The 18,555-nt window shown below is 50.0% G+C and overlaps 1 protein-coding gene across 2 annotated transcripts; it reads left to right on the top strand.

The window, feature by feature from the left end:
- The first annotated feature begins 513 nt into the window (after window positions 1-513).
- Window positions 514-11,154, top strand: LOC138787909 (uncharacterized). 2 transcript variants are annotated; one of them, XM_069965222.1, is made up of 3 exons: window positions 514-805; window positions 10,067-10,264; window positions 10,421-11,154. In XM_069965222.1, exons 1-3 carry the CDS (start codon window positions 791-793, stop codon window positions 10,718-10,720), a joined length of 513 nt encoding a protein of 170 aa, XP_069821323.1. In that variant the 5' UTR covers window positions 514-790; the 3' UTR covers window positions 10,721-11,154. The 2 variants fall into 2 exon arrangements, with proteins under 2 accessions (XP_069821323.1, XP_069821322.1); XM_069965221.1 differs by having other exon boundaries at window positions 531-805; window positions 10,067-11,154.
- Window positions 11,155-18,555: the final 7,401 nt, after the last annotated feature.

Here is an 18,555-nt window from a genome sequence, read left to right as displayed (position 1 = left end):
ATACACCTCCCCTATACCATGACAGTCACAGCGCCATATACACATCATATACTGATCCTACCACATACACCTCCCCTATACCATGACAGCACAGTCACATATACACATCATATACTGATCCTACCACATACACCTCCCCTATACCATGACAGCACAGTCACATATACACATCATTTACTGATCCTGCCACATACACCTCCCGTATACCATGACAGCACAGTCACAGCGCCATATACACATCATATACTGATCCTGCCTGACCCAGTACAAGGACCCAGTACAATAAGGATATAAAGCACCAGTGTCAGGAGAATTAGCCTGTACATAATAAACACATGTGTTCACCAACCTGTGGGTCCCAAGCTGTGGCAGGACTACAACTCCCATCATGCTGTGACTGTTGTAGTTGGAGCAGCTGGTGACCCACAGGTTGGGGAACAATATGGGAAGTGCTGTGTATAGAGGAGCAGTGCAGGGATATGGGGCAGTGTTATATGGGGCAGCCCTGTGACCTAGGTGACCTCCCTCTCCCAGCACTCCCAGCCTCCCTACACCTACAGGATGATGAGAGTCAGTCAGTGAACTCACCAGACAGCAGCCCCAGCAGTCGGCACGGCCTCCAGCAGTCAGATAGTGAGGAGGTCACATGGTGAGGAGGGGGCGGAGCCTCTAGTCCGAGTGAAAGGTCCTAGCAGGTCCTTGCAGGCCATCTTCAGGGCAGAGCAATGATCCTGCTCGGGGTGAGGGGATATTCACACTGCCTGCCTAGGATGGGAGAGAGTGGGAGGACATGAGGATGCTGAAGGTGAGCAGGGAGGGACAGCACTCTGAGGCCACCAGGAGTACAGGAGCCTGGAGTAATTTTTTTTTTTTTGGAGATTGAAATTGCGCCCCCTGTAACTCACCACTAGATGGCGGCCTAGGCCATCGCCTACCCTGGCCTACCCTTTGTCCCGCCCCTGCCCCTAGCATTGTAATTAACGATTTAGTGGTGCTCATGTAGCTATCCCCTGTGGTGTGCTGATAGCTGTAGTTCTCCCCCCCCCATCCCCTGTGGTGTGCTGATAGCTGTAGTTCTCCCCCCCCCCCAATCCCCTGTGGTGTGCTGATAGCTGTAGTTCTCCCCCCCCCATCCCCTGTGGTGTGCTGATAGCTGTAGTTCTCCCCCCCCATCCCCTGTGGTGTGCTGATAGCTGTAGTTCTCCACCCCCTCAATCCCCTGTGGTGTGCTGGTAGCTGTATCCCCCCCCCCAATCCCCTCTGGTGTGCTGGTAGCTGTATCCCCCCCCCCCAGTACCCTCTGGTGTGCTGGTAGCTGTATCCCCCCCCCCCCCAATCCCCTGTGGTGTGCTGGTAGCTGTATCCCCCCCCCCCCCCCCCAATCCCCTGTGGTGTGCTGGTAGCTGTATCCCCCCCCAATCCCCTCTGGTGTGCTGGTAGCTGTATCCCCCCCCCCCAATCCCCTCTGGTGTGCTGGTAGCTGTATCCCCCCCCCCCCCCAATCCCCTGTGGTGTGCTGGTAGCAGTATCCCCCCCCCAATCCCCTCTGGTGTGCTGGTAGCTGTATCCCCCCCCAATCCCCTCTGTGTGCTGGTAGCTGTATCCCCCCCCCCCCAATCCCCTGTGGTGTGCTGGTAGCTGCCCCCCCCCCCCATCCCCTCTGGTGTGGTGTGCTGGTAGCTGTATTCCCCCCCCCCCCAATCCTCTCTGGTGTGCTGGTAGCTGTATCCCCCCCCCCCCAATCCCCTCTGGTGTGCTGGTAGCTGTATTCCCCCCCCCCCCCCCCCAATCCCCTCTGGTGTGCTGGTAGCTGCCCCCCCCCCCAATCCCCTGTGGTCAGGGGCGCCGCAATGATGAGGCGACCTGAGTCGTCTGCCTCAGGCGGCGCCACCAGCTATCTTCATGGGGGCGGCATTCAGGGCCGCTTTAACCAGAGGGCACATGGTGCACGTGCACCGGGCCCACTGGTTAAAGGGGCCCCCCCCGAGCAGGCCGGCCGTTGCTATGTGCGACCAATGCGGTCGCACAGGGCTCCGGCCACCAGCCTGTCAGGGGGGAGCGCCATGGATGGGTAATCTACTTACCCCTCCATGGCGCCCCCTGCAGGGCCCCCCCGTCCGCCGCTGCCCCCGTCCGCTGCTGCTGCGGCGCTTCAGCGCCGCAGCAGCAGCGACACTGACAGAGAGAGAGCCATTGGCTCCCTCCCTGTCAGTCACTCTTGGGGCCGCACTTCCTGCGGTCACAAGAGGCCGCACTCTCCCTCTCGCGCCCGACGTCACTGGAGCGTCGGCGCGTGGGTAAGGGGAGTGCAGCCTCTTGTGACTGCTGGATGTGCGGCCACAGGAGGGAAGAGAAGAGGAACGCGTGGACCCAGGTGAGTAACAGTGTTTGTTTTTTTCAATGTTATATGGGAGGGGGAGCTATATACTACGGGGGGGGGGGGGGGGGTTTAGGGGGGGCACAGGGGGCTATATACTATGGGGGGGCACAGGGGGCTATATACTAGAGGGGAGGACAGGGGGCTATATACTATGGGGGAGCACAGGGGGCTATATACTACTGGGGAGCACAGGGGAGCTATATACTATGGGGGAGCACAGGGGGGCTATATACTATGGGGGAGCACAGGGGGCTATATACTATGGGGGAGCACAGGAGGCTATATACTATGGGGGAGCACAGGGGAGCTATATACTATGGGGGAGCACAGGGGAGCTATATACTATGGGGAAGCACAAGGGGCTATATACTACTGGGGAGCACAGGGGTCTATATACTATGGGGGAGCACAGGGGAATATATACTATGGGGGAGCACAGGGGAGCTATATACTACTGGGGAGCACAGGGGAGCTATATACTACTGGGGAGCACAGGGGAGCTATATACTACTGGGGAGCACAGGGGGCTATATACTACTGGGGGAGCACAGGGGGCTATTTACTATGGGGGAGCACAGGGGGCTATATACTATTGGGGAGCACAGGGGAGCTATATACTGTGGGGGGAGCACAGGGAGCTATATACTACTGGGGAGCACAGGGGGCTATATACTACTGGGGAGCACAGGGAGCTTTATACAATGGGGGAGCTTAGGGGGCTATATACTATGGGGGAGCACAGGGGAGCTATATACTATGGGGGAGCACAGGGGGCTATATACTATGGGGGAGCACAGGGGAGCTATATACTATGGGGGAGCACAGGGGACCTATATACTATGGGAGAGCACAGGGGACTATATACTACTGGGGAGCACAGGGGTCTATATACTATGGGGAGCACAGGGAATCTATATACTATGGGGGAGCACAGGGGGCTATATACTATGGGGGAGCACAGGGGGGCTATATACTATGGGGGAGCACAGGGGGCTATATACTATGGGGGAGCACAGGGGAGCTATATACTATGGGGGAGCACAGGGAGCTATATACTACTGGGGAGCACAGGGGAGCTATATACTACTGGGGAGCACAGGGGAGCTATATACTACTGGGGAGCACAGGGGGCTATATACTACTGGGGAGCACAGAGGGGCTATATACTATGGGGGAGCACAGGGGAATATATACTATGGGGGAGCACTGGGGAGCTATATACTATGGGGAGCACAGGGGACTATATACTATTGGGGAGCACAGGGGAGGTATATACTATTGGTGAGCACAGGGAGCTATATCATATTGAGGAGCACAGGGGTCTATATACTATGGGGGAGAGCACAGGGGGGCTATATATTATGGAGAGCACAGGGGGGCTATATACTATTGGGGAGAGCACAGGGGGCTATATACTATTGGGGGGAGCACAGGGGGGCTATATACTATTGGGGGAGAGCACAGGGGGGGCTATATACTATTGTGGGAGAGCATAGGGGTCTATATACTATTGGAGAGCACAGGGGGACTATATACTATTGGGGGAGAGCACAGGGGGGCTATATACTATTGTGGGAGAGCACAGGGGGGCTATATACTATTGTGGGAGAGCACAGGGGGGCTATATACTACTGGGGAGAGTGCACAGGGGGGCTATATACTAATAGGGGAGCGCACAGGAGGGCTGTATATAACTGGAGGAGCACATGAGGGTCTATATACTACAGGGACACCTTAAAACTATGGAGGCACAGAGGGGTGTAACTATGTAGGAGTACAGAGGGGTGTAACTACTGTATAGGGGTACAAGGGACCTAACTACTGGATGTGTTGGAGCCTAAAATATTTGTCTGGCAGATTCTGGAGAGAAGATTCACAGCCAGGAGAAGACTTCAAGGTGGCCCAGGCTGGATGGAGAGAAAAAGAAAAGGTGACAGACTCTGATTGGAGAAAACACCCCCGGTGAGTCACTGGATGTAACTGCACTCTGTTATAGGATTGTAGTGTTAGGGGTCATGATGTGGCGGTATTATGTAATGGTATCATTGGTAATATCTTTCTGTTTTGTTTAGTGCAGTTTTTATGTAATATGTAATCACTGTATGGTGGAAATAGTGTTATAAGGTAACTACTGTATGTATTGGGGCTCTTGATACAGTGTGGGGGCAAATTCAGTACATTATACAATGTGCAGAAAGGTAAGGGGGGGGGCCACTCTTGAGGGCTGTGCACTGGGCCCACCAATGTATTAAAACGGCTCTGGCGGCATTCAGTGGCAGATTATAATATGGGCGGTTCGGGCGGCCGCCCACATTATAATCCGCCACTGATTGTACCATGTACTGGAGTCCCCCCGCGCCCGGGCAGTATCTGTAATGAGATGCTGTGAGCGGGGGAGACTGTATTCATAAGCGCCCCGCTGTACTAAATCAGCCGCGCCGTGCTGATACTACAGCGCGGCGCTTATGAATACAGTCCCCCCCGCTCACAGCATCTCATTACAGATACTACAGTTCACAGTAATGGGTGTCGGCACTATTCACTCACCGCTGTGTAGGAGACCCAGCTGGTAGCGTCTCTCTGGGTACTGGCGTGGTAGTAGCCGTGCTCTACACCTCTTCAGCGAACAATGTCCAAAAATTATGGAAGAATAGAGGCAATGTGGCACTGGCTCAATATATCCACGTATTTTCTTTATTACACCATCAAAACAGTCAGTGATACAAAGTGCAGATCGGCAACGAACGTTTCACGTTCGTTGCCGATCTGCACTTTGTATCACTGACTGTTTTGATGGTGTAATAAAGAAAATACGTGGATATATTGAGCCAGTGCCACATTGCCTCTATTCTTCCATAATTTTTTTCATTACAGATACTGCCCGGGCGCGGGGGGGGCTCCAGTACATGCAGACGGATCACGGAACGTGGGAATGCAGCCTTAGTCCCCCGGGTGATGTGCGGCTGCCGGGGGTGTCCCGTCCTGTCCCCGGCAGCGCACGCATCAGAGAGCTCCCTGTGCGCCGGAAGTCACAGGCGCACGGGGAGCTCTGTGATGCGCGCGCTGCCGGGGACAGGACGGGACACCCCGGGCAGCCGCACATCAGCCGGGACCAGACCAGAGAGGCTCGACGGGGGAACGGAGGGTAGGTGAGTTGTGTGCTGTTTTTTGTTTTTGTTTTATCTGCTGTGCAGGGGGGGGGGGGAGAGGGGGGACCATCTATAAGGTAGGGGGGAAAGAGGGGGGACCATCTATAAGGGGGGACCATCTATAAGGGGGGGGACCATCTATAAGGGAGGGGGAGAGGGAAGAGGGGGACTATCTATAGGGGGGGGGAAGGGGACCATCTATAAGGGAGGGGGGAAAGAGGGGGGACCATCTATAAGGTAGGGGGGGAAGGGGACCATCTATAAGGGAGGGGGGAAAGAGGGGGACCATCTATAAGGAGGGGGGGAAGGGGACCATCTATAAGGGAGGGGGGAAAGAGGGGGACCATCTATAAGGGAGGGGGGAAAGAGGGGGACCATCTATAAGGGAGGGGGGAAAGAGGGGACGATCTATAAGGGAGGGGGGAAAGAGGGGGACGATCTATAAGGGGGGGGGCCATCTATAAGGGAGGAAGAGAGGGAAGAGGGGGACCATCTATAGGGGGGGAAGGGGACCATCTATAAGGGAGGGGGGAAAGAGGGGGACCATCTATAAGGGGGGGAGAGGGAAGAGGGGGACCATCTATAAGGGGGGGGGAGAGGGGGACCATCTATAAGGGGGGGGGGGAGAGGGGGACCATCTATAAGGGGGGGGAGAGAGGGAAGAGGGGGACCAACTATAAGGGAGGGGGGGAGAGGGGGACCATCTATAAGGGAGGGGGGAGAGGGGGACCATCTATAAGGGAGGGGGGAGAGGGGGACCATCTATAAGGGGGGGGAGAGGGGGGACCATCTATAAGGGAGAGGGGACCATCTATAAGGGGGGGAAGAGGGGGACCATCTATAAGGGGGGAAGAGGGGGACCATCTCCTAAAAGATCAGCACCCTCCTCTCCTGACATCCTCTGTGCTGCTGGGACTTCTCCTATAGGATTAGCACCCTCCTCTCCTGACATCCTCTGTGCTGCTGGGACCTCTCCTATAGGATTAGCACCCTCATCTCCTGACATCCTCTGTGCTGCTGGGACCTCTCCTATAGGATTAGCCCCCTCCTCTCCTGACATCCTCTGTGCTGCTGGGACCTCTCCTATAAAGTCAGCCCCCTCCTCTCCTGACATCCTCTGTGCAGCAAGGGACCAAACATTATGTTTATTGGGGACAGCAGTGGGGGGGGGGGGCAGTAGTGGATTATAATGTGGGCGGATTGACCGGGGGGGGGGGGGGGGGGGGGGGGGGGGGGGGGGGGGGGGGGGGCGGGGGGGGGCGTCATTCTATAGTTCGCCTCGGGCAGCAGAGAGGCTAGAATCACCCCTGCCTGTGGTGTGCTGGCAGCTGTTCCCCCCCCCCCCCCCCCAATCCCCTCTGGTGTGCTGGTAGCTGTATCCCCCCCCCAATCCCCTCCCCCAATCCCCTCTGGTGTGCTGGTTGCTGTATTCCCCCCCCCCCCCCCAATCCCCTCTGGTGTGCTGGCAGCTGTTCCCCCCCCCCCCAATCCCCTCTGGTGTGCTGGTAGCTGTATCCCCCCCCAATCCCCTCCCCCAATCCCCTCTGGTGTGCTGGTAGCTGTATCCCCCCCCCCAATCCCCTGTGGTGTGCTGGCAGCTGTCCCCCCCCCCCCCCCCCAATCCCCTCTGGTGTGCTGGTAGCTGTATCCCCCCCCCCCAATCCCCTCTGGTGTGCTGGTAGCTGTATCCCCCCCCCAATCCCCTCTGGTGTGCTGGTAGCTGTATCCCCCCCCCAATCCCCTGTGGTGTGCTGGTAGCTGCCCCCCCCCCCCCCCAATCCCCTGTGGTGTGCTGGTAGCTGTATTACCCCCCCCCCCCCAATCCCCTCTGGTGTGCTGGTAGCTGTATCCCCCCCCCCCAATCCCCTCCGGTGTGCTGGTAGCTGTATTCCCCCCCCCCCCCCAATCCCCTCTGGTGTGCTGGTAGCTGTATCCCCCCCCCAATCCCCTGTGGTGTGCTGGCAGCTGTCCCCCCCCCCCCCCAATCCCCTCTGGTGTGCTGGTAGCTGTATCCCCCCCCCCCCCCAATCCCCTCTGGTGTGCTGGTAGCTGTATCCCCCCCCCCCCAATCCCCTCTGGTGTGCTGGTAGCTGTATCCCCCCCCCCCCCCAATCCCCTCTGGTGTGCTGGTAGCTGTATCCCCCCCCCAATCACCTGTGGTGTGCTGGCAGCTGTCCCCCCCCCCCCCCAATCCCCTCTGGTGTGCTGGTAGCTGTATCCCCCCCCCCCAATCCCTTCTGGTGTGCTGGTAGCTGTATCCCCCCCCCAATCCCCTGTGGTGTGCTGGCAGCTGTCCCCCCCCCAATCCCCTCTGGTGTGCTGGTTGCTGTATCCCCCCCCCCCCAATCCCCTGTAGTGTGCTGGTAGCTGTTCCCCCCCCCCCCCCCAATCCCCTGTAGTGTGCTGGTAGCTGTATCCCCCCCCCCAATCCCCTCTGGTGTGCTGGTAGCTGTATCCCCCCCCCCCCCAATAGTGTGCTGGTAGCTGTATCCCCCCCAATCCCCTGTAGTGTGCTGGTAGCTGTATCCCCCCCCCCAATCCCCTCTGGTGTGCTGGTAGCTGTATCCCCTCCCCCCAATAGTGTGCTGGTAGTTGTATCCCCCCCCCCCCAATCCCCTGTAGTGTGCTGGTAGCTGTATCCCAACCCCCCCCCCCCCCCCCAATCCCCTCTGGTGTGCTGATGTAGTAAAAAAAAACAAAAAACACTCCACTCACCTTTCCTCGCTCCTAAGCTGGCCGGGCCCTCTGCCATCTTCTGCAGCGCACGTCTTCTCCGGCAGGCGGCGCGCGATGAAATGACATCATCGCTCGTAGCCCGCCAGAGAGAAGAGGCGTGCGCTGCCTCCCCGGAGCTGACAGGCACAGCGCTCTCCTGTGTCTAGCGGCAACCGGACGCAGGAGAGCGCTGGAGCTGGTGAGGGCTGCATTTCCACGTTCCGTGATCCTGTCGGATCACGGACGTGGAATGCATGTACCGGAGCCCCCCCGCGGCCGGACAGCATCTAATTACAGATGCTGTCCGGCCGCGGGGGGGCTCCGGAACATGCATTCCACGTCCGTGATCCGATAGAATCACCGAACGTGGAAATGCAGCCATAGATGCACCAATCTGAACCCGGAACTCTGCTTCCGGGTTCGGGTTGGTGGGGGCCCCTTTGTGGTGGGGGCCCAGCGGCACGTGCCCCTGGTGCCCATTCCTGCCTGCACCGTGTACTGCTGGATGAGAAACACTGATGTAGAGGAGTTTGTCTAATAATGAACAGATAGGAAATGAGGGGGAGGGGGGGGAAGCAGATTTCTCAGCACAGAACAAGGCTTTTCTGCCTAATAAAACCTATTACACAGTTTCTTATAAAGAGAGGCCGGACGAAGACGAAGTTGGAGGGAGGCCGGCATGACAGGGAAACTGTCGGGAAGGGGTTAATGGAAAAGGGGGCAGGAGTAAGGAAGAGGGAGGGGGAGTGGGGGTGGTTGAGCAGGGGAGGGGGTATAAAACCCCTCCTCTGTCCAACACGTGCAGCCACGGTGGAGCAGGCGGCAAAGAGTCCCACCCTCCCTCCCTAAGTTTGTTGGGGTTTTTTCTGGTTGCATCAGGGGTTGGGAAGGGTTGTATGTCATAGCAGCGGGGTTGGCGGGGTAGGGGGTCCTTGGGGTTGGTTACTATTATGGGGGGAGCACATAATAAGAATGCACCCCCACTTTAACAGGTGGCTCACGGATAATGGTGAGGGGTATGGGCTCCTGTCTGGGTGGTGTCCCGGGGAGTAGTTGGTGGAGTTGGGAAGGAATCGGCCAGTGGTCATTGAGGAACGGAGGGCCCTTGAGCCTGAGGTAACCGGCTGGGGGCGGAGAACATAAGAAGAGGAGGATGGCCGGTTCGTACCCGTAGGATTTTTAGCCTCAAGGACCCCCTTCTTCCTGTGTTGGGATAAATAGTAGTTTACATATTAGGTTGATATGGTATGTTGAATCGATTGTTCATGTTTGTTGTTATTTATGTTAATAAACATTGGCTGCTGTGGCCATATATTTTCCAAAGAAACAGGTGTAACGTGTTTCATTGAGGGAGGGGTTGGTTGGAGGGAGGGGTTGGTTGGAGGGCGGGGGGGGGGGGCCCTCTTTTGTGAGTCAGGAGGGTCAAGGCTACGGCAGGGAGATCAGTTTTCCCCATGTCATGACTTGTACTACTGACTGCCGCACAGATGTTTTACATGACAGATACAGCTTACAGGGTGGTAATGGGACAATCCTATGGACAGTCTGACTGTTGCCTAGTAACTGTGCACTAACAAGGAGCAGCTGGATGTAACTAGATGGTGTGATGTCACTGAGGATTACTGGGAAGAAGCATGACCGGACACGCCCATGTGACATTACATCCTTCTATTATGACATCACAATGAGGTATATACATAGAAGGAATCTCACACTGCTGGGCGGCTCAGTTGCAGCTTCCTCCTGGCTGAGCCTCCTGGCTCCTCATTTATACAGGTGAGTGTCTCTCCCCCTCCCTATTCTTCCTGCTTGTATTTTGCAGCATTTGCATCTGGAAAAGCCTGAAAGAAGACGAAGAGAGACCGCCTGTGGGAGAGAGACCGCCGCCTGTGGGAGAGAGACCGCCGCCTGTGGGAGAGAGACCGCCGCCTGCGGGAGAGAGACCACCTGTGGTAGGATGGATGTCTGCTTCAGGAAGACTATCTGCACAAAGCAGGCTGACAGAGTTTATACATACAAGGTGAGTCTGTCCACCCTCCACCCCTTTTTGCTTGTTTTTTCAGCATTTGCAGTAAAGCCTGGGAAGGGGGCTGAAGAAGAGCTGAAGAAGATGGTCTGCATATACATACAAGGTGAGAGTCTCTCCCCCCTCCCTTTTTGTACTTGTCTTTTTCAGCATTTGAAGCTAGGAACACCTGGAAGAGGAGCTGAAGAAGTCCGCCCGTGGGAGGAAGACCAGCCGTGGGAGGAAGACCAGCCGTGGGAGGAAGACCAGCCGTGGGAGGAAGACCAGCCGTGGGAGGAAGACCAGCCGTGGGAGGAAGACCAGCCGTGGGAGGAAGACCAGCCGTGGGAGGAAGACCAGCCGTGGGAGGAAGACCAGCCGTGGGAGGAAGACAGCACGTGGAAGAGGAAGACAGCACGTGGGAGGAAGACCACCCTGTGGGAGGAAGACCGCCTGCGCAAGAAAGGATGACTACCTCAGGAAGACCACCTGACGCCGTTGCCCTAGAATCCCCCATAAATAGGTGAGGGCCGGCAGCGGTAGGCAGAGGATAGCCGTGATCCAGGGTGATATCCGATCGCCACTTGTGGGGTCAGGAAGGAATTATTTTTTCCCCTGAGATTGAAATCTCGGGGGTTTTTCTTCGCCTTCCTCTGGATCACTCGGCGGTGACTCTTCGGGTTCACACTCCACTGGAGCCAGAAGAGCCGCCAGCCGCATTATGTAATAGAATATGGAACCTCTGCCTATGGCTGGGGGCTCTTACAGGGGGGTTAGACGCCATAGTTTGCACCTGTAAGTTTCAGCTGGATTTGTCCCTGTTGTATGGTCCAAGTCCAGGTGCAATGCGGCTAATACCCCTGTAAGACCCCCCAATAAAATACTAACAAATATGTTTAATAAAGGAAGCGTTGCTTCTTCTTCTAAACAAAAACGTCTCCGGTGTTATTTCTTATGGAATTATTTCCTTACTGACCGACTACAATCCACTGCTGGGGGTTTAATACTGAGGTCTACAATCTGCTGAGGTCTAAAAGTGGGGTATATAATATGCTGGGGGCCTGATACTGGGGTCTATAATACACCGGGGGCATTATACTGGGGGCCTTATACTGGGGTCTATAATATGCTGGGGGCCTGATACTGGGGTCTATAATATGCTGGGGGCCTGATACTGGCAACTATAATATGCTGGGGGCCTGATACTGGGGATGTAATATGCTGGGGGCCTGATTTTGGAGATGTTATATGCTGGGGGTCTGATACTGGGGTCTGTAACATGCTAGGTGACTTCTAATGGGGTCGATAATATGATGGGGGCCTGATATTGGGGTCTGTAATATACTGGGGCTGGGGGCTGTAATATCAGCTCCATTACAGCGCAGAGCCCCAGCTCGGCATCCAGCATTGTATTGCGAGGGGCCAATTTAGCCACTAGACCACTATGGATGGGGAACACAGGCCATTTAAATGTAGTTTGTATATATATTATGTAGGCCCCTCTGTGCAGTCCTTGTATAAGTCTCTCTGTGCAGTCCCATATAGTATCCATGACCAGACCAATGTGAGGCTGGGTTCACACACATTATTTTTGAGTATTTTAGTCTTCATATTTAGTAAAGAAAAAAAGAGAATCTAGGTCCTCTAGACAAGTCAATAAATATGGTGAATAATAACAAATAGTGTGATATAAAGATATAGTTTACTGGTAGATAGTCAGAATATAGTATAAGTATATAGCATATAGCCAATGGCATGATAAAAACATATGTTATATAGCAAATGACATGATAAAACACAAATAGGCAAAGACAAAATATGTAAAATATATATAATATATCATAAAATGTATACCAGAAATAAAAAATCATGAAAAAATGGCAAAAGATATATAAAAATAGAAAAAATGAAGAAAAAAAAAGGAAAAAATAGTAATAAAAATAAAAAGTGAAAAACAGAAATATGAAAGGGATAAATATGAAAAGAGTTTATAAAAAAGTTTATAAAATTGTGCACATAATTGGTATAATGAGTAAACCCTTCCTAGGTGATTAATTGTAGCTCAATTCATCAATTCATCAGCACAATGTGGTAAAGTTCATAATTGGCTGTAAATCATAGGGTTATGACAGAATTCATAGTATGAATTGATGGCGCTCATTCAGCACTCGGTTACGCCAAAAGTTCCTGAATGTGCGCTACTTAGACCCAGTTGTAGAGTGATAGATGGTAGCATTCATGTGGCAAACTGTTCATACGGCAAGTGAGCCTGATATGTGACTAGCAGGAACAGGCTGAGTAATGATTATCGCACTTGTATAGCGGTGTGCATTCAGTTGCTAGTACATTCATGTGGTGTATATTACACCTCTCACCATTCCTGCCAGATGGAGGGTCCCCGGAGCGGCTGACTTGTGCGCTCGGACTTGCCGCTCTTTGTTTGGTCTTCATATTGCAACCAAAACTAGTAGTAGATTGAAAACACAGAAAGGATATGTTTACACACAATTTAGTGGATGGCCGTCATTTAATAACAAATAATTGCCGTTATTTTAAAACATCGGCCATTATTTGTCATAAAATGGCGGCCATCAACTAAATTTCAGCATTGTGGGAACATAGCCTTTCTGTGTTTTCAATTCACTATTGGTTTTGGTTGCAATATAAAGACCAAAATACGGAGCAAAAATACTGTGTGTGAACCCAGCCTCACACAATAAGGAGAAAACGTATTACTTATAACTGCTTCTATATAGAGATAATAAAGCTCGGCCTGCACCCCCAAAGCCCCATAACTAATATATATTTCCCTATAGTGAATACAAACAATTGATTCTTAACAATTTCCCCCAATATTGCAGTTTATTATATCCAATTTCCATCTATTTTATGATCCCACCGGCAGCACTTCTGCCCTCAGGTGGTCCCTACACTAACACTGTATATGTAGCCCAGGATCCATGTGGTTTAAAAGCTTTATCACCTGCAATGTATAGTCAGTCCCTGTAGAGAAGCCCCTAGCAGACAGGTTAGAGGAATTGGAGGATAAGAAGAATAATAGTGTTAGTGTAGGGACCCATCTGAATGAGGTCGCCGTGACGTGGCAGATGGGCTCGTACAATGTGATCAATTGTGCGCTAAGAACCTCACTCCTAGGAACGCTCATTCCTGATAATCGGCAAAAGGACCAGTGATCAGCTGATCAATCACCAACTGTAAATGTGCGGCCAATAACCATGAACTGTTGGGCCGTCTATAAGGGTCCAGCCGCTCCAGGAATGAGGAACATATCCGACCTCTGTACCCCACACCCATCTCTGTATTGGGCCCCTGGCTTCTTAGTATTGAATAGCGCCGCGGGTACGGCATGTGACCCATGGTTCTATTTATTTCTATGGAAAGAGCTGAGTAAGCACTTTCTGGTTTTGGGCTGTTTTGGCGACTCCATACTTGTCCCCTATACTATGGATATATACTATGGAGAGGGGACAGGCTACTTTTCCCTGGACAAGCTCTATAAAGCATTTCTGTCATTTACAAAAACTTTTGACTTATCATGGAGACTTGTCATAAGATCAATATTGTTGGACTCATATTGTTACAGCCCAGAGAATTCTGGGATATCATTGGATGAATGTAGAATGGAATCTGTGTTGGTCTGGGGTCTTCTCTATCTTAGGGGTCCCAGCTTCTCTCTCTATCAGTCTTCTTGGTTAGCCTCTCTGGGGATGGAACCTTGTATCCCGTTCTATAGGATCTGACCCTATACATTCACCTCTTCTAGGGCCCTATTACTCCGACAGATTATCTGACAGATTATTGAAGCCAAAGCCAGGAACAGACTATAACCAGAGAGCAGGTCATAAAGGAAAGACTGAGATTTCTCCACTTCTCAGATCCATTCCTGGCTTTGGCTTCAATAACCTGTCAGCTAATCTGTTGGTGTAATAGGGCCCTTAGGTTATGTTCCCACAATGTTTTAGGTGAAATAACGTCCATTATTTTATAATGACGGCCAAAAATAATGATCATGATAATTATTAACCAACCTTTTTTTTATGCCACCAAAAAAGAGCTTGTGTGACCTTAACTAGTGAATATTGTGCAGAAAGTTTAGTCGCAATAGAATGGCGGCTTGTATAGAAATTTATAAGCGATTTCTTTCCGTAGGTTTTGTAAATGGATCAATCATCCCGAACGTTTGTCCTGCTGTTAACGTCCCCCAATATTAGGCATAGATTAGTTACAGAATTTGCCCCATGTAAGAAGGGCACAGCTCCTTGTTTAAAGGGGTTATCCAGGAATATTAAAAGTAGTTATTTACTTGCAGAAACAGCGCCACCCCTGTCCTCAGGTTGTGTGTGGTATTACAATTCACCTCTAGTCACTTCGAAAGAACTGAGCTGCAATATCACACTCAAACTGAGGACAGGAGAGGGGCTGTTTTTTTGTAGTAAGCGGCCATGTTTTAATAAGCCCGGACAAGCCTTTTCCAAAACATTTCTCTCTCCCAAAATTTTTAAAATTAAAATTTATATAATGGGGATATGTGTATGTGTGCACGCATCTATATACAATTTTATACACAGGTGCTCCACATAGGATTTTATTCTTCATGCAAAAAAAAACTTTTTTTTTCCTTTTTAGTTTTTCTTTTTTCATGTTTTACTAAATAAAACCCCTCATATCTATATACTACTGTATGTTACTATTCTCATTTTCTATCTTCTCATGTCATGGCCTCTTATCATGATTTCTTGCTAGGATATGAGGATGTGGTCAGATACTGTATTAGGTTAAGATTCCCTTTCTACACTTAAAGGGGTATTCTGCTTAAACATAACTTTTCATGTTGCTGCCTATGGTGAGACTAACAATTCCTTCCATACTAGTTATTATCTATTCAGTCTCCTCCCCCCAGTTCTGAGTGGCTGATTTCTGCTGAAAACAACATGAATCTGTGTGTGAGCTGTTCTTTACGTCTCCCCCCCCCCCTCCTTTTCAAGACAACTGATATAAACAACTCCCTGGCAGGCTGTATCTGCTAGGTTGTAGCTTCTTTGTAATGCTGGGGGTGTAATCTGAGGTCACGTTGCTGATGAACTCACTTCAGCATTACAGAGATGCTACAAAGGTGCAGAAAGAGACTTGTTTACATGAGCCGTCTCAGAAGGGAGGGGGAGGAGGGGGAGACGGAGAGAAAATCTCACACAAACTTTTGTGTCTTTAGGAAAAATCAGCAGCTCAGAACTGGGGGAAGGAGACTGAATAGATAACAAATATGGAAGGAATTGTTAGTCTCACCATGTGCAGCAACATATAAAAAAATATGTTTGAGCGGAATACCCCTATAAGTATATAACATGACATCATGTGACTTAGGCTCCTATAGATCAGGAGATTTCAGCCATATAACAATCATGCGCTCAGATAACAGAGATAACATGTGAGCGTCTCTGGATACCAGGATACGGGTTGCAGGATTAGATACACATGTGCAGTTAGTAAATTGCATTGTAAATTACTGATAATGTTTAAGGGGTACCCAGCAAAAATCTAATTCTTTCAAATCATATGGTTTTAGAAAGATATATAGATGTGTCATTTCTATTTAAAAATCTCTAGCCTTCCAGTACTTATCAGCTGCTGTATGTCCTGCAGAAAGTGGTGTATACTTTTCCATCCGACACAGTGCTCTCTGCTGCCACCTCTGTCCATGTCAGGAACTGTCCAGAGCAGGAGAGGTTTTCTATGGGGATTTGTTACTGCTCGGGACAGTTCTTGACATGGACAGAGGTGGCAGCAGAGAGCACTGTGTCAGACTGGAGATAAAACACCACTTCCTGCAGGACATACAGCAGCTGCTAAATATGAGAAGAAACACACATTCCAATGGGTATCAGCAATAAATTGTCAACAATGGGTCTATTCCTTTACCCCTGTATCCTTATTAACCCAATAAAAAATCTCCAATAAAAAGCCTATTTTATAAGACATATATTATACAAAAAAAGCAAAAACAAGGCTTTCAGCTGAAATTCATAGTTTAATTTTCACATAAAAGTTAAAAACCACATGTATCACATAAAAACAAGTTTACAAAAGGTTATGAAAAAATGGCGTCCTACAAACACACTGCTTTTAATCATGGAGTATAAAAATTAAATTCCCTATTATCTGGAGTCAAAATGTGTGTTACTGTCTCTAATACATCGTAGCAGGCCTCCCAACATTGGACTAAAAATTAATTAATTCTGGCCGCTATCTATAGACACATCTACAAACACAATCTTAGCCGATCATATTGACTCACCCATGGCAGTGTGGTAGTGCTTGACCCCTACGCACGTTTCACGTGGCTACGCTTCCTCAGGGAATAATAATAATAATAATGATAATCAGCTTTTTCTATGTCCTTTTCCTCTCGTCTCCCCTGACACCTGATGGAAGCGCAACTGGCAGTATGGAAGGTCCCGGTTATCTTCCTGAGAAGCAGAATGGAATCCTAGTGATCTGGGATGGAAGCGGGATCCTTGGTGACACAGTCAGGACTCATTGGCCACCAATCCAGGAGATATATATATATATATCTCCCTCTCTCTTTCTCTCTCTCTCACATTAGCGATTAATAATATTATAGGGAATTCATTATATTTTATTCAACACAATAAATCAGTGGTTGGTGTGTATCACTCCTTGTAAACTCCTCCCAGCCTCTACGCACAGCAGAAATGGTTTACTTAAAGGGATTTTCCAGGCTAAAAGAAACACAGCTGCTTTAGAAGACGGCATCAAGGCCCAATAATAGTCCAAACTCTTCCTCCTTTAGCATCAGGGGCGGAACTACCGCCGTAGCAGCCGCCTGGGCCCCCGGAGCTTACTGCCTACAACAGCCGGTGGCCGAGCGGGCCTCCCGGGTGTTCAGTGTTCTGATTGACAGAGCGAGAAGCCATAGGCTTCCCGCCCTGTCAATCACTCTTGTGACCGCAAGCAGCATTTGCTTGCGATCACAAGAGTGTTGCCTCCGCCCCCGACAGATCAGCAGCTTCCAGGCGAAGTCCCGGGCAGCGCCACCACTGAGCTCAGTGTGCGTCGCTGCGGCTGGGACTTCCGGTACAGGAAGTGACGCGCACCCTGTACCGGAAGTCCCAGCCGCCGCGGCGCACACTGAGCTCAGTGGTGGCGCTGCCCGGGACTTCGCCTGGAAGCTGCTGATCTGTCGGGTGCAGATGAAGAGGCCTGCGACCGACGGGGGATCGTGTGGTTAGGTGAGTTGTGAGGTTTTTTATTTTTATCAGAGGGGAACACTGGGGGCTGTATATATATGGGGGATGCACATCACTAGGGGCTGTATATATATATATATATATATATATATATATATAGCCCCTAGTGCTGTGCATCCCATATATATATATAGCCCCTAGTGCTGTGCATCCCATATATATATATATATATATATATAATATATATATATGGGGGATGCACAGCACTAGGGGCTGTATATATATATATATATATATATATATATATATATACAGCCCCTAGTGCTGTGCATCCCCCATATTATATATATATATATATATATATATATATATATATATATATATACAGCCCCTAGTGCTGTGCATCCCCCATATATATATTATATATATAATATATATATATGGGGGATGCACAGCACTAGGGGCTGTATATATATATATATATATATATATATATATAGCCCCTAGTGCTGTGCATCCCATATATATATACATATATATAATATATATATATATATATATATATATGGGGGATGCACAGCACTAGGGGCTGTATATATATATATATATATATATATATATATATATATATATATATACAGCCCCTAGTGCTGTGCATCCCCCATATTATATATATATATATATATATATATATATATACAGCCCCTAGTGCTGTGCATCCCCCATATATATATTATATATATAATATATATATATATGGGGGATGCACAGCACTAGGGGCTGTATATATATATATATATATATATATATAGGGGATGCACAGCACTAGGGGCTGTATATATATATATATATATATATATATATATATATATATATATATATATATACATATATACAGCCCCGAGTGCTGTGCATCCCATATATATATATATATATATATATATATATATATAGGGCATGCACAGCACTAGGGGCTGTATATATATATATATATATATATATATGGGGGATGCACAGCACTAGGGGCTGTATATATGTGGGGGATGCACAGCACTAGGGGCTGTATATATATATATATAT

Source organism: Dendropsophus ebraccatus, chromosome 4 (genome assembly GCF_027789765.1).
Source record: "Dendropsophus ebraccatus isolate aDenEbr1 chromosome 4, aDenEbr1.pat, whole genome shotgun sequence".
Taxonomy (NCBI): domain Eukaryota; kingdom Metazoa; phylum Chordata; class Amphibia; order Anura; family Hylidae; genus Dendropsophus; species Dendropsophus ebraccatus.
The sequence above is the reverse complement of the archived record's forward strand: the minus strand, read 5'-3'. Positions and strand labels throughout refer to the sequence as shown.